Source organism: Desmodus rotundus, chromosome 3 (assembly GCF_022682495.2).
Source record: "Desmodus rotundus isolate HL8 chromosome 3, HLdesRot8A.1, whole genome shotgun sequence".
NCBI classification, from domain to species: Eukaryota; Metazoa; Chordata; class Mammalia; order Chiroptera; family Phyllostomidae; genus Desmodus; species Desmodus rotundus.
In genome coordinates, this window is record NC_071389.1 from 180,092,897 (window position 1) to 180,108,747 (window position 15,851).

The following is a 15,851-nucleotide window of genomic DNA, read 5'->3' on the forward strand; positions in this document are numbered from 1 at the left end:
GATCTTGGGGTAGGCAAACACTTCTTAAGGCATTAAGCATTTAAAAAATGAGAACTAGACTTCATCATTAATAATTAAGGAAATTGAAATTAAAATATGAAGAGAACTATCACTTCACTAACTAGAATGACTAAAATTAAAAGATTTACAAATCCATTTGGCAAGCATGTGGAGCAACTTGAGCTCCATATATTGCTGGTGGTAATGTAAGAGGATACAAACACTTTGAAAACAGAAAAAAATTAATTAAACATGCATTTAAACCTTCCCCAACAATTCTGCTACAAGACCTTTCGTTGACAGAAATAAAAACCTAGGTCCACCAACAGATTTGAGCATTAAATTTCCTAGTATCTTTATTAACAATAACAAAAAGGTATAAACAACTTAAATTTCATTAACAGAAGAAAGAATAAACAAAATATAGTACATTCAGGCAATGGAAGACTTTTAAGCCATAAAAAGGACAAACAACTGATAAATGTATCTACACAAGTAATACTCAAAAACATGCTGAGACAAAGAAGCCATAAACAAAAGGAATATATATTATATGATTCCACTACATTCTACAAGATATAACCTAAACTATGTGACAGGAGGAAGATCAATGTTTGCCTAAGAACGAAGCTATGGGGTGGGGGATGTATTGGCTGCCAAGGCAAATGGGAATTTGGGGGGCCTGTTTTTATGCCAGTACCAGGCTGTTTTGATTACAGTGGCCTTGTAATACAGTTTGATATCAGGTATTGTGATCCCTCCTACTTTGTTCTTCCTTCTCAAAATTGCTGCACCTATTCAGGGTTGTTTATAGTTCAATATAAATTTCTGAAATGTTTGTTCTGTATCTTTGAAATATGTCATGGGCCAGTACCACACTATTTTGATTACCATGGCCTTATAATATAGTTTGATATCAGGTAATGTGATCCCTCCTACTTTGTTCTTCTTTCTCAAAATTGCTGAGGCTATTCAGAGTCATTTAGGGTTCCATATACATTTTTGAAGTGTTTGTTCTATATCTGTGAAATATGTCATTGATATTTTAAGATGAATTGCATGGAATCTATAAATTGTTTGGGGTAGTATGGACATTTTTATGTTGTTAATTATTCCAATCCATGAACGTGGTATATACTTCCATTTATTTCTGTCTTCTTTAATTTCTTTCTTCAGTGTTGTGTAGTTTTATGAGTACAGGTCTTTTATCCTCAGTTAGGTTTATTTCTAGGTACTCTATTTTTCTTGTTGCTAGAGCAAATGAAGTTTTTTCCTGATTTCTGTTTCTAATATTTTGTTGGTGATGTATAAAAATGCCTTCAATTTCTGCATATTGACATTGTATCCTGCTATTTTGCCAAATTCATTTATTAGGTCAAGTAGTTTTTTGGTGGAGTCTATAGGGTTTTCTATGTACACTATCATGTCATCTACAAACAATGATAGTTTTACTTCCTCCTTTCCAATTTGGATGCCTTTTATTTCTTTTTCTTGTCTGACTGCTGTGGCTAGGACTTTCTTTTTTTTTTTTTATATATATATTTATTGATTATGCTATTACAGTTGTCCCATTTCCCCCCCCACTCCACTCCATCCTGCCCACCCCCCTCCCTCCCACATTTCCCCCCTATAGTTCATGTCCATAGGTCATACTTATAAGTTCTTTGGCTTCTACATTTCCTACACTATTTTTACCCTCCCCCTGTCTATTTTCCACCTATCATCTATGCTACTTATTCTCTGTACCTTTCCCCCTCTCTCCCCCTCCCACTCCCTTAATGACAACCCTCATGTTCTAGTTGTTTGCCTAATTTGCTCTCGTTTTTGTTTTTTGTGTGGCCGTTAATAACTGTGAGTTTGCTGTCATTTTTACTGTTCCTATTTTTGATCTTCTTTTTCTTAGGTAACTCCCTTTAACATTTCATATAATAAGGGCTTGGTGACGATGAGCTTCTTTAACTTGACCTTATCTGAGAAGCACTTTATCTTCCCTTCCATTCTAAGTGATAGCTTTGCTGGATACAGTAATCTTGGATGTAGGTCCTTGCGTTTAATCTTGGGTAATGTAATTATGATGTGCCTTGGTGTGTTCCTCCTTGGGTCCAGCTTCTTTGGGACTCTCTGAGCTTCCTGGACTTCCCGGAAGTCTATTTCCTTTGCCAGATTAGGGAAGTTCTCCTTCATTATTTGTTCAAATAAGTTTTCAATTTTTTGTTCTTCCTCTTCTCCTTCTGGCACCCCTATAATTCGGATGTGGGAACGTTTCAAGGCGTCCGGGAGGTTCCTAAGCCTCTCCTCATTTTTCCAAGTTCTTGTTTCTTCATTCTTTTCTGTTTGGATGTTTGTTTCTTCCTTCTGGTCCACACCATTGATTTGAGTCCCAGTTTCCTTCTCATCACTATTGGTTCCCTGTACATTTTCCTTTGTTTCTCTTAGCATAGGCTTCATTTTTTCATCTGTTTTTCGAATAGATTCAACCAAGTCTGTGAGCATATTGATAACCAGTGCTTTGAACTGTGCATCCGAAGGTTGGCTATCTCTTCATCGCTTAGTTGTATTTTTTCTGGAGCTTTGAAGTGTTCTGTCATTTGGGCCATTTTTTTTTTTTTTTTTTGTCTTGGCGCGTCTGTTACTTTAAGGGGCGGAGCCTTAGGTGTTCACCAGGGCGGGGTAACGCTGGTCGCTATGCTGTGACGCTGTATGTGGGGGAGGGGCTGAGAAGGAGCAATGGCGCCCGCCTCACTCTCCTCCGGATTTCAATCCTTCACTCCGATACCCACAATCAAACTGGGCCACTCTGGTGCTGGTTCCCGAGTAAGTGGGCCTGTGCACACTCTAGGCCCCTGTGGGTCTCTCCAACAACCTCTTCCGTGAGGCTGGGAGTCTCTTCTGCTGCCGCCCCAACCCCCAGGGGCGCTTTCAATCAGAGGTTTGAGGCTTTATTTCCCGGAGCTGGAGCCCTGGGTTGCATGGTCTGCTTCGTTTGCCCGCCGTTTGTCAGGTTTATCTGTGGGCGAATTTGGTGCCGCGGGGTGCTACCCGCTGCTCTGCCTGCCCCGCTCTCCGCCACTCTGAGTCCGGCCCTCTTGGTTTATCTGCGCAGATGTGGGGCCGCAGGGTCTGCTAGTGCTCGGACTGCCTGCGCCATTTGTCCCACACTCCGCCAGTCTCAGTCCCGCCACAGCCACGCGAGTCCTCTCCACCCCGGTGCCCGTCTCCGCCCCTCCTACCAGTCTGGATGAATGGTTATTTTCTATTTTCTTGGTGTTGGTCCCCCTTGCCGTTCGATTCTCTGTCAGTTCTGGTTGTGCGAGGAGGCGCAGTGTGTCTACCTACGCCGCCATCTTGGTTCTTAGGACTTTCAATACTATGTTGAATGGCAATGGTGAAAGTGGATATCCTTGTCTTGTTTCTGATTTTAGTGGGAAAGACTTTAGCTTTTGCCTGTTGAGTATGACATTAGGTGTAGGTTTCTTGTATATGACCTTTATTATGTTGAGGAATGCTCCTTCTACTCCCACTTTGTTGAATGTTTGTATCATAAATGGATGCTGTACCTTATCAAATGCTTTTTCCACATCATTAATATGATCATGTGATTTTTGTCCTCCCTCTTGTTTATGTGACGTATTACATTTATTGATTTGTGAATATTGTACCATCCTTGCATCCCTGGGATGAATCCCACTTGGTTATGGTGTATGATCTTTTTAATGTATTTCTGGGTAAGGTTTGACAATATTTTGTTAAGGATTTTTTGTGTCTATGTTCATCAGCAATATTGGCCTGTAGTTTTCTTTCTTTGTTGTGTCTTTATCTGGTTTTGAGTTTCAGATGATGCCAACTTCAAAAAAGAGTTTGGGAGTGTTCCATCTTCTTGGATCTTTTGGAACAGTCTGTGAAGAATAGGGGTTAGGCCTTTCTCAAATATTTTGTAAAATTCTCCTGTGAAACCATCTGGTCCAGGGCTTCTGTGTGCCAGGATTATTTTGATTACTGCTTCATTTCACTAGCTGTCATCTGTCTGTTCAGGCTTTCTGCTTCTTCTTCATTCAGTTTGGAAGATTATATTTTTCTAGAAATTTGCCCATTTCACCCAGATTTTCAAATTTCTTATCATATAATTGTTCATAGTATTTTCTTACAAACCTTTGTATTTCTGTGGTATCTGTTGTACTCTCTTCTTTCATTTATGATTTTATTTATTTGGGCCTCTCTCTTTTTTTCTTGATGAATCTGGTTAAAAGCTAGTCCATTTTGTTTATTTTTTCAAAGAACCAGCTCCTGAATTTATTGATCCTTTGAATTGTTCTCTTTGTCTCTATTTCATTTAATTCTGCTCTGATCTTGTTTATTTCCTTCCTTCTGGAAGGAAACTCGCTCTGGGCTTTGTTTGTTGTTATTCTTCCTGTTCTTGTAGGTGTAGGGTTAGGTTGTTTATTTGAAATGTTTCTATCTTTTTAAAGTAGGCCTATATCACTATGAACTTCCCTCTCAGTACTGCCTTTGCTCTGTCGGATAAGTTGTGGACTGTTGTGTGTTCATTTTCATTTGTTTCCAGAAACTTTTTGATATCTTCTTTGATTAATGTCTCTGGTTTTTTATCACCTCAGGGTCCTGGGTGGGTCGTCCAACTTTTGGCAATAACACCTGTATCTCCTTCACCTGCTTCTACAGGAGCTTCTGTTGTGATTGAGAAGATGGGGTCTCTGTGTATCCCCTAGGGGGCACTGTTCAGTCTTCTGGGAAAATTGTGGGTCTATTCCCCCTGCCCCTGCACCTCCCTTCTTAGTCTGTCCTAGCTTATTTCCAATAATGAATAGCTTCTGATTACATAGCTGTCCATTTCAGGAGGTGGAATGGCAATCTGTAAGAGTGTCAGCTCTCTCCTGCTTGGTATGGATGGCAGCTCTGTGTGCAAGCTGAGGCTGGGCGGAGCCCTGAATCCTCCTTCCTGCACAACTTTCTGAACTCTCTGCTTTGATGGCCAAAGTGAAATAGGGCCCTAGGACCCAGTGTGTTTTGTCTCCCTGTGAAGAGTTCCAAATGGGCCCTTTTAGGCTTTCCTCTTGCTGTCTTCCTGAAATGCCCCCTGCAGGGTTGTTAAGTGTGCCCAGCTGGTTTTGCAGATCTTTCCCTACTCCAGCAGGAGGTGGGGACTAGGCATAACCTTCCCTTCCTGGAGGTTCCATCAAGGAAAGGGGCTCAGTCTGGCTTTAAATAATCTCAGGTGCAGAGTTCCCAGCCCACTGCCTTCACAGTATACAGTTCCTGCCCTCTCCACTCTGCACAGCTGCACCAGGCAGGGGCTGAGAAATCACCTTGCTTTGAACCTTTTGATCAATCTGTCCATCTTCACTTAGTGGGAGCAAATCGTGCCCTCAATCCTTGTTGGCAGGGCAGCTGCACATGCAGGGTCCCTGTCCAGCACACCTCAGCTCCCCTTTTTAAAGTCTCTCTGGGCACTCCCACTGTAGTGCTGAGTAACTGTCCAGCTTTCCGTTCATGCAACGTCACCAAAAAGTCAAGAATCTATCAGTCATAGCTAGCCGTGTCCCTCTTCCTCCCCCAGATCCAGGTGTATATAATATCTCTCTTACTCTCTGACATTCTCCCAGCTGGCATTTGCCACTGAAGCTATGGTTGTGCCAATAGCTCTGTGTGTGTGTGTGTGTGTGTGTGTGTGTGTGTGTAGCCTGGTTCTCCCCCAAAACTTTGTGTATCCAAGTTGCTCCACGTCAGGATCTAGGGATTCCCTGCCCTGGTAGGAGAGGGAGCCACTAAGCTTCTATCTCTGACCAGGATCTGCATGGATGCAGTCACCACTCCCAGGGATTTTGCCCATCCACCTATAAAAACTCCTTACTGCCTGTTTTGAAGCATCTTCTGTATTCTTTGGCTTCCAAACTTCATATCAGCTAATATTCTGTTGATTGTTCACTTTATTTTTTGGAAGGTCAGCTAAGTGTCCGAGCTGGGTGCAAGAGCAAAACTGGACTTGGCTTCCGCCTACTCAGCTGCCATCTTCAGATCTCTCTCTGTGCTTTATTCTATGTATTTGCCACTGATCTTCTGTTTCACTATTTCTACTATGTGCTGATCTAATGTGCCCTTAACTCCTTTTTTGAGTCATGCCAACTTTCTAAGCTTTAGGACTTTTATTTGCTTTCTGTAATAACTACTCTGCCAAGATATGCATTTTGTCATTTAATTCTATGAGCATTTTAATCATGGTTACTTAAACTCCTTGCCAGATAACTCCAAGCTATATATATGCCTTGTGAAAATCTTTGTAATGTCCTCTTTTCCACTCAGTTTTCCATGAGATATCTTTTACATGGGAATTTTTTTTAATGACAGACATTGTAGGCAAATATTGTAGAAATCCTTCAGAAAGCATTTTATTTTGCTTCCTCCAGGTACCTGATTTAAGGGTGGATTCCCTTATTTAAAAGGGAGTGCAGTGATTAGAAGCTGAACATCCATTCCTGTGAGGAATATTTTTAGTTTACTTTCCTTTCTATGGTACAAGGATTCTGGTTAACAGGGATGGTCCTCCGTGGCTTACCCTGAATTATATTTTCTGTTCCCCAAACCTTGTGTCTGTCAAAATCTCTGCTGAGCTGTTCATGTTCTTGGCATAACCCTTGAATTGACAAAGTCCTCAGGGGTAAATAGCTCACCCTCTGCCCTTTACTTCTTTCTGACACCTTGGATCCTAAAATTCTCACTGCCTTTGAAGTTCTGCAATGCTTCCAAAGAGTACTGATACATTCCAGTTTTTTCTAAACTCATTTTTCATGCAATGTTTGGCTTAAAAAAAACTTTGACATTGTCAGAATCAGAAGTCTTCATAAAGAAGGTCAACTCTAATATTGTAACATTGGTCTTAACTTACAGCTTTCATCTCAGGTCCCATAATTAAGTTACTGTGAAATTCAATTTCCTGCTCTTCAACCCTACTCACCCTCTGACTGTTTCTGTAGGAAACCAGACCGAGATGCTGCCCCAGTGTGACTTCATGTCTGAACCAGCAGACTCTGCAGTCTCAGAGGTCGGCATTGCCAACGGCTCAGGTGAGGGCTCCCACAGGACCATAAAACCCTCCTCTCCTTCCCTGTGTAAATGGCCTCTCTCTCCTCAGACACAAGACAGCTCCGCCTGGTGGACGGGGGTAGTCGCTGTGCCGGCAGAGTGGAGGTCCTCCAAGAGGGCTCCTGGGGCACCATCTGCCATTACAACTGGGACCTGAATGATGCCCAGGTGGTATGCAGACAGCTGGGCTGTGGAGAAGCCCTCGATGCCACAGTCTCTGCCCACTTCGGACCAGGATCAGGCCAGATCTGGCTGGATGATGTTAACTGCACGGGAAAGGAGTCCCACCTGTGGAAGTGCCCTTCCCAGCGCTGGGGACAGCACGACTGCTCCCACAAGAAGGATGCGGGGGTCATCTGCTCAGGTCTGCACTGCACATTGTCCAAGGGCTGGGGAGGAGGTGGGGACCCTCCAGGATGGGAGTCTGAGCCCTGAGGAACTGTTGCTCAAAAGGGTGGAGGAGAAGGGCCTTCCACAGGGCCTGTCTAGCAGGTATGGTGATTGGTGCTTTCCTTTCCTCCTGCAGCAGCTGGGGCTCTGGTCCTTCCTTCTCAGTAATATCTCCTAATAACACCATTTTTTAGAGTATCCATTGAAAACAGGGCTCACTCTTTAGTAGCTTATGGTAGTAAAATCTTGAGATCATACTAATGCTGTAATTAATTACCACATGGTTTAAAACAACACAAATTTATAGTGCTGTACATGATAAGTCTGACAAGGGTCTCACCGAGCTGACATCAAGGTGTCCTCAGGGCTACATTCCTTCTGGAGACTCCAGGGAAGACTTCCTCTCCCTCACTTTTCTACTTTCCAAAGCTGTTGTGCATTCATTCCTGTATGCTCCCTTTTCTCCTTCAGACAAACAGCTTTGCCTCCCTCTACCATTTTTTCTTAGTCACGTTTCCCTCTAAACTGAAGTGAGAAAGTTTATTTGTGTTTAAGGACAGTGGGTCCAAGGATGTGATTAGACTGAACTCACCTTCACCTGTTTGATCTACAATATCTCAGGTTAATCTCACCATCTCAAGGTCCTTATCTTAATGTTAACTATAAAGTCCCTTTTCCCATAAAAGATAAGATTTCACAGGCTCCATGGGGCAGGATGCAGAAATTTTGGAGGGGTTCATTATTCCACCCATCGTCCGCACTCCCTTCCACGTACTCTGTCAGAAGTTTTGTCGGAAGCAGGATTTGGCTTTCCCAGCACAGGACCCAGGGTTGTGTTCCTCTCTGTTTATATGCCACTACATCATTGTGGTAGAGATAGACAGACACAAAAGGACAAACTCAGGGAAAAGGTACACAAATTTCAGTCTTGCCACTTAGTGGCAGTCTCCTCAACAGAGTCAGCAGAGTCAGTGATGAGTGTTCACTTCCTCTGGGAGAGAGAAAGAACATAGAGCTTTGAGTGGACCATTAACTGTGTCCTATTTCCACTTTTTGCTTTTAGAGTTCCTGGCCCTGAGGATGGTGAGCGAGGACCAGGAGTGTGCCGGGTGGCTGGAAGTTTTCTACAATGGGACCTGGGGCAGTGTCTGCCGCAGCCCCATGGAAGCCATGACCTTGTCCATAATCTGCAGACACCTTGGCTGTGGGGACAGTGGGACCCTTAACACTTTTGTTGATTATAGAGAAGGTTCTAGAGCCCGGTGGGTGGATGGAATCCAGTGTCGGAACACTGATATGTCTCTCTGGCAGTGCCCTTCTGACCCTTGGAAATACAGTTCATGCGGTCCAAAGGAAGAAGCTTACATCACGTGTGCAGGTATTTACAGTCTGTTTCTATGTAGCTATCCCACCCAGGTAGGATGCTGTTAGTGGTATTGATATTTTCAAACTTAAGGGATGACTTTAAGATGAGTGTACAAATGAAAATGGATGAAGATGATTTAATCCACGATTGCAACTTGGTTTCAAAGGAAAAAATGAGAAAACTTGTACTCATAGCGATTTATTTGAAAAATATCAGAGAGATTAGAAAAAACATATGGGAGCACCAATAATACTCTGATAAACTTTCTAAGGAATGACAACTAATTAGGAGTAGTTAAAAGACATGTCCAGCACCTTGCAGTAAGTAAGGGGCAGACCAGAGACTCAACCATGATTGCTCCATCTCTGAACTTATGATATTTTACTATGAAATGCATCTATACCACTTAGATTACTTCTCAAGTCTGTCTATTGGTTGATAGTAATGAGTGCCCATAGGTACTAATTTCTACTTTAGACAAGAGGACAGAAAAAAGAAAAATTATAGTCACTGCTCATAGAGCTTACTATCCAGTGCTGAAAATTCTCATGAGGCAGAAATTTCAAGTGTCATGAAGCATAAGAAAGTGCTTAGAAGTGTGTCATATGGGCAAAAAAGAAGCATATTTGGATGGAGACCTACAGAATGAGTACGAATTTCCAAGGGAAGAAAGTGGACAGGTCATTTTGGTCATTGTAAATACTGAGTTGGGATAGGACATGATATATTTGAGGTACTGAAAAAATTCCATCGTGGCCAGGGCAGAAACAGGGTGAAGGAAAAGGATATAGGATTAGCAAAGGATAACCTGGAATCCTGAGCAAAGCAAAGACCTCTGATTGGCAGGACCTAGGGAAATAATCCTGTTAGAGAGGATTTTTTTCCCCTTTCTTTTCTTTTTTACTTCTTGGCTGCCACATCATGGAGAACTGCTGGGAGATCAGCGGCCTCATTCCCCATATTTTTCTGCTTCAATTTGTCTATTCTAAGAGGCCCTCAGCATATTAGTCTTATTGGTTGATCCTTCATCTGGGCCTTTCTCCTCTACTATTGTGTACTCTCTATTCCCTCTTTCCATTCTCCCAAAATCTCCTGCAGAACCTCCTGGAATTTGGAGCCTATCATCTGCAAATTCTCTTATACCCTCAAAGCTCCCTCCCTTCACTTCTATGTTCAAATCAAAACCTGACTTCTCCTGAAAACACTGATTTTCCTATCAATCAGAGGCTATGTGTTTCTCCTTCAATATACTTTCCCCTGGGCTGAGACTTGGATTAGGTATGCTCCTTGCTCTCAGTTGTCTTCTTTAACAATTCCCCTTCTGTGTTTCTTCTCAATGTCACATTACACCATAAGACAATACCACCCAATGCTTCTGTCTGTTGCTGTCATCATCCAACCTTCTGCTCACCCCCTCACCCCTGACTTGGCCAGTGAAGACTGCAGCACCAGGCTCACAAGGTTTTTCATCTATGTCTTACCACTGGATTCCATTAGTAGTTACTTCAACATATTAAATGCAACATAGGCAACAATCCTAGCCTCTTGGTTTGTTAAATTCCTCATTTCTAAGCACCTTCCCTCCATTCAATCTTTGGCTATGCATACACTACTGACCACCAGCATCTGCACACCTTGAAATCTTGATTTCTTTATTCAATTCTCTGATCATTTCTTCTTATCCTATGACTCATAAACTTCAATGATTTGTTTCCAATAATTTTTCATCCTCTTAGAAATAACCAATCTCTCCACTGTTGATTAGTGTTACTTTTCTTCTTCCCTCATGTCTTCAATTTTTGTTAGCCAGGTGAGATAATATGATCCAACATTATAGTCATTTTCCTTTAACTACATTCAATTCCCTTGCCTCTTCTTTGTCAGTCTTAACAGACAAACACACAAGGATGGCTAAAGTCAACTACCTAAGTACTCTTTTCCTGTTCTAGACTGATAAGTCAAGGAAGGCATACATAGCATGTTGCTAGTTTATTTTTGAATTCATGAACACTTTTAATGGGCATTCCACACTGCCCTGAAGTTCTACTGTACTTCTCTAATATGTGTGCTTCCCCTATCTTTAAAATTATATTTTACATATGATGTGTTCCTGTCACACTGTCAAAACCTGACTCCTACTATCCATTCTCAAAATCACGATCTTGCATCTTATGTCACTGGGAAATTAAAACAGACAAAACTCCTCATCTTCCTTTCAACACATCTACCAACTTCTGGTCTGTGCACAGGCTCTTTACTTGCCCCAACATCAGTGGACTTAGTCTTTATCTTAGGCCAACTCTTCTTCTCTGATCTTAGATTCTAATCCTCTCAACTTGTCAAAGTCTTCAGATTTTCAATTACGCCCTCTTCCTCATCAGCATCAACTTCTCCCTGTCTCTTAGTATGGCCTCGAGCGTCTCACATCTGAAAAAAATACCTGAACAAACAACATTCTTCCTCAACCTAGATTCTCTCCCTAGCTACTACCCCATCCCTCTTTTCTGTCCTCCACAGCCATGTTTTCAAAAGTATGGTCATTAATAATTCACTGTATCCACACTTTTGTGTCTCATACTATTCTGAACTTATCCATTTAAATTTTAGGCTCCACCAATCCTCAGAATCAATAAGAAAATATAATATAACAAACCTTTTTGTCTTCATTATTCTTGACCTTTCAGCAACTTTCAACATGATGACTTCCCTTTCCTTCTCAATTTTTCTTTTTACCTTCTGCCGACCCCTCTATCTCATTGATTGGCCTCCTTATTTTACCTCATTGATTGTTGCTCTTATTTTTACAGGGTTGCCACTCCTGTGCTCAGCCTCTAGATTTTGGACAATCTTAGGGCTCATTATCGTACTCTTTCCTCTTCCTTAGCTATACTCCCTTCCTAGGGCCCATGGTCTAAATGACTTCTATACACTGACAGCTAACTCCACAGCTATTCTTTGCCATTAACTCCAAACTCATATTTTCCATTGCTACCTGACATCTCCACTTGAATATTAATGTACATTCAAATTTAGCCCAAAGCAGAATTTTTTTCAATTAATCTTTATTGTATTTTTCCATTACCATCTACTCCCTTTATACCTCAACTCCCCCATCAATCACCACACTGTTATTCATGTCCATGAGTCCCTTCTCTTGTTTGATCAATCCTCCACCCTCTACCTCCTCCCTCTTAGCTGTCACAAAGCAGAATGTTTTATTCCACCTGCTAGATCCCTGTACCTAAATTTTCCTCCCTAATATATTTCTCATTTTAGTTAATGTCACTGCCATTACTTAAGTACAACAGGTAAGATTAATCTCCATTTCTTTCACTCCCTTACTCCTCTATTCCAATATAACAGCAAGTTCTGTTGGTGCTCTCTTCAATCCTTCCGCTCTTTCTATTTTCATTACTATCTTAGTCTAGGAAAGAACCTCTTGCCTGGATTAACCAACAGTTGCTAGTGGTCACCTAGGTTCACTCTTTCTTTTCCATAATATGTTTTTCTCTGTCAGCCAGAAAAAGTTTCTTTGTGTTTTGGGGGGTTTTGTGGGGGTGGATTTTTGTTTGTTTGTTTGTTTTTCTTATAAGTCACCAATGGCTTTCTATTGAGCTTTAAATGAAACTCAGATTTCTTACACTGGTTGACAAAGCTATACATGTTCTTTCCCCTACCCACTACTCAGTCCTTCTCTCGTATCACTCTTCTACTCAGCAGTTATGTATGTTGACTCTCTTTGTATTCATGAAATAGGCAGAATGGGGGAAGTAAGGGAAGGCAGGCTGGCCATCCTTTAATGCCTTATTATTATTTTACCAGACCGATGGTATTATCCATCTTATGACCTTGCACTAGCTGTTCTATCTGCTTTACTTGCTTGTCAACTTCTTATCACTCAGTTCTCACTTTAAATATTATTTCCTTGGTGAGGGCCCTCACATCAATTTAAATGATATTACCTCCCCCCAAATTCTTTTTTTTAATATTTTATTTATTTATTTTGAGACAAAGGACAAGGGAGGGAGAAAGAGAGGGAGTGAAACATCAGTATGTGGTTGCCTCTCACACACACCCCACCGGGGACTTGGCCCACAACCCAGTCATGTGCCCCAACCAAGGATCAAACTGGTGACCCTTTGGTTCACAGGCTTGTGCTCAATCCACTGAGCCACATCAGCCAGGGTTCCCAAAATTCTTTAGTATATACTCATGACATTCAGTGCTTATCCCTAAACACACTGATTGCTTTTTTTAATATCTCTCCTTCAGGGTTCCAATTCCTTTGTCCAACTGATTTTACATTTTATAGCATACTTTATGGTGCTCATAGTACTTTTTACTATGTGAAATCATCATTTATTCATTTTCATGTTTATTATGCATCTACCCTATTAATTTGATAATTCAATAGGACCAAGGACTTTGACTGGCTTTTGTATTCACCAGTGTATATACAGTGCTATAATAGTACCTAGCAGACAATTGACACTCAAAAAGAGTTCTTGAATAAATTAATAACCTGTTTATTTGTGTAGTCAAAATTAAAGATACTTTCATGAAGGTATAATCAAAATTAATTGAAAGGTTTTTAAGCTGGGAAGTAAATTAATCAATTTTGCATTATGAAAACAGCCTTTGACCCTAGAGAGGTAGTTCACTTCTTTAGAGCATAATCCTGATACACCATGGTTGAAGGTTCAATCCCTGATTAGGATACATCTGAGAATCAACCAATGCATAAATAAGTGGAACAACAAACTGATGTTTCTCTCTTTCTCTTTCTCTCATAAATAAATGAAAATAAATAAATAAAAAGAAAACATCCTTTGAGTACAAGATAAACAAAGGATTGTTGAAGGGGAAATGTACATGCATAATGGTAACTTAAAATAGCTTGGAAGAGTCAAAGCTGACTGCTAGAGATATGGCTGTGCCTTTTGTTAATACGGAAAATACAGAAGTTTATGGGAGGAAATCTATGGGCTCAGTTTGGATGTGTTACATTCAAAGTGAATAAAACACTCAGGTAGAGGTGTCATTAGGCAATTTGAGTTTCTGAAGGAAATCTGAGTGGAAGATACAAATTTGAACATTGTCATAGAGATGCTTAGATCAGAGTGGATGATATCACTATAAAAATAGATATTCCTAGGACAGAATCCAAGGAATGTTAACATTTAAAAACTGGGTAGAGCATTCTATAAACTGACATGAAGCCTAAAGCAGAGCTGACGGAGAAATAAGAACACAGAAAATATTGTGTTTGGAAATCAGATTTAAAAATAAAGTTTCAAGGAAACAGGAATAGTCATATGAGTTAATATTATTAAGACATCAAGTAAATGAGAACTGAAATGCACCCATTAAAGTCATTGTATGTCATTGACTGTCTTAACTACAACACTTTTTAGGGTGCAATGTTTGGCAGACAGTGGAAACCAGAAATAAAAATATCAAACAATAAGGTGATGGCAAAAATGTACACAACACATTTGAGAAACTAAAGGGCAGAGAGTTGGAAGTAAGGTGCTGGAACGTTCTATCTGATGATTGAAATATATTCCTTTTAATTACCGAGGTGATTAATTTGTTGGCATATAGTAGGATGAGCTACCTTTATAAGTGATGCTAGCACATTTCCCTGTCTAGGTTCATGTGTGCCACTTGCAAAAGCAACTGGAAACCACATCACAGGGAGTCTGTAATTAGGCTAATTAGCAGAAATGCCAGAATAGATGTAGCCTGGTTGTTGGCCTCAGACTCTGGAGGAAGTCCCATGGAAGAGGAAGGGGACTCATCATGATGTGCTCCAAGGGGCAGGGCCCTGAAAAGATGGATGGAGGTTACCAAGAGGCAGGTTTTGGTTTATTCTAAGTACAAGTGTCATAAGGGACTGTGGCCACTCTGATGGTGCCCCAGGGAATGAACACTGTTATACATAACAGAACACTGGAGGCAAGTAAGATGGCCTGCCAGGTTTTCCTTATATCCCCTTTTGCTTGTCTTTGTCTCTTCACTGAATCAGCCACACTTGCTCCTGCTGGGCTTTCACCACGCTTGGCACAATGGAATTTGTGTTCTTTCCATTAGTTTGTTTTAAGATTAGAAAAAGGCCAATTCCTTTCTCTTTCATTTAAATTACAAAAGCATTGCTCACTTACTGTAAGCAGGGAAGACATAAAATATAAAAAGAGAATAGGAACTTCTGGGAAAGATGGAAGTGTAGGTAGTTATGCTTTTCTTCCTTGCACAACCAAAAGAAGGACAACAACAAATTTAAAAACAAAAAACCACCAGAATTGCCAGAAAATTGAACTGTATGAAAGTCTGACAACCAAGGAGTTAAAGAAGAAACATTCATCCAGATTGGTAGGAGGAGAGGAGACTGGCAGCCAGGGCAGAGAGAATGCGCAGCAAAGCAGCAGACCAGGCGAGCAAGGTAGCAGCTGTTGAACTGGGCAGTCCAACATTCAGTTATGGATAAACCATAACAACTTGAGAGTGAAACCATGCAACCCAGGGTTCCAACACAGGAAACTAAAGCCTCAAAACCTCTGGCTGTAAAAACCTGTGGGGGAACTGCAACAGGATAAACTCCCAGCCTCACAGGAGAGTTTGTTGGAGGAACTCATGGGTCCTAAAACATACACAAGCCCACCCACCCAGGAATGAGCACCAGAAGGGCCCAATTTACTTGTGGGTAGTGGGAGAAGTGATTAAAGGCAGGCCAAGAACTGAGCAAAGAGCATTGTTCCTTCTCTGACCCCTCCCCCACATACAACACCACAACACAGCAAAGTGGGTTGCCCCGCCCTGGCAAATACCTAAGGCTCTGCCCCTTACAATGTAACTAGTGCACTGAGACAAATAAATATGGCCCAAATGAAAGAACAGATCAAAACCCCAGAAAAAGAACTAAGCAACAAGGAAATAGCCAAACTATAAGATGCAGAGTTCAAAATACTGGTGATCGGGCTGCTCACAGAAATGATTGTGT

At 41.2% G+C, this 15,851-nt stretch overlaps 1 protein-coding gene across 1 annotated transcript in view; it reads left to right on the top strand.

Moving 5' to 3' along the window:
- The window catches only part of LOC112321978 (antigen WC1.1-like), a 60,585-nt gene that overhangs the window by 18,142 nt on the left and 26,592 nt on the right, over positions 1-15,851 (top strand). Inside the window, 2 exon segments of the mRNA XM_071220796.1 lie at positions 6,987-7,076; positions 8,549-8,863. Of these exon segments, the coding sequence (XP_071076897.1) occupies positions 6,987-7,076; positions 8,549-8,863 (405 nt within the window).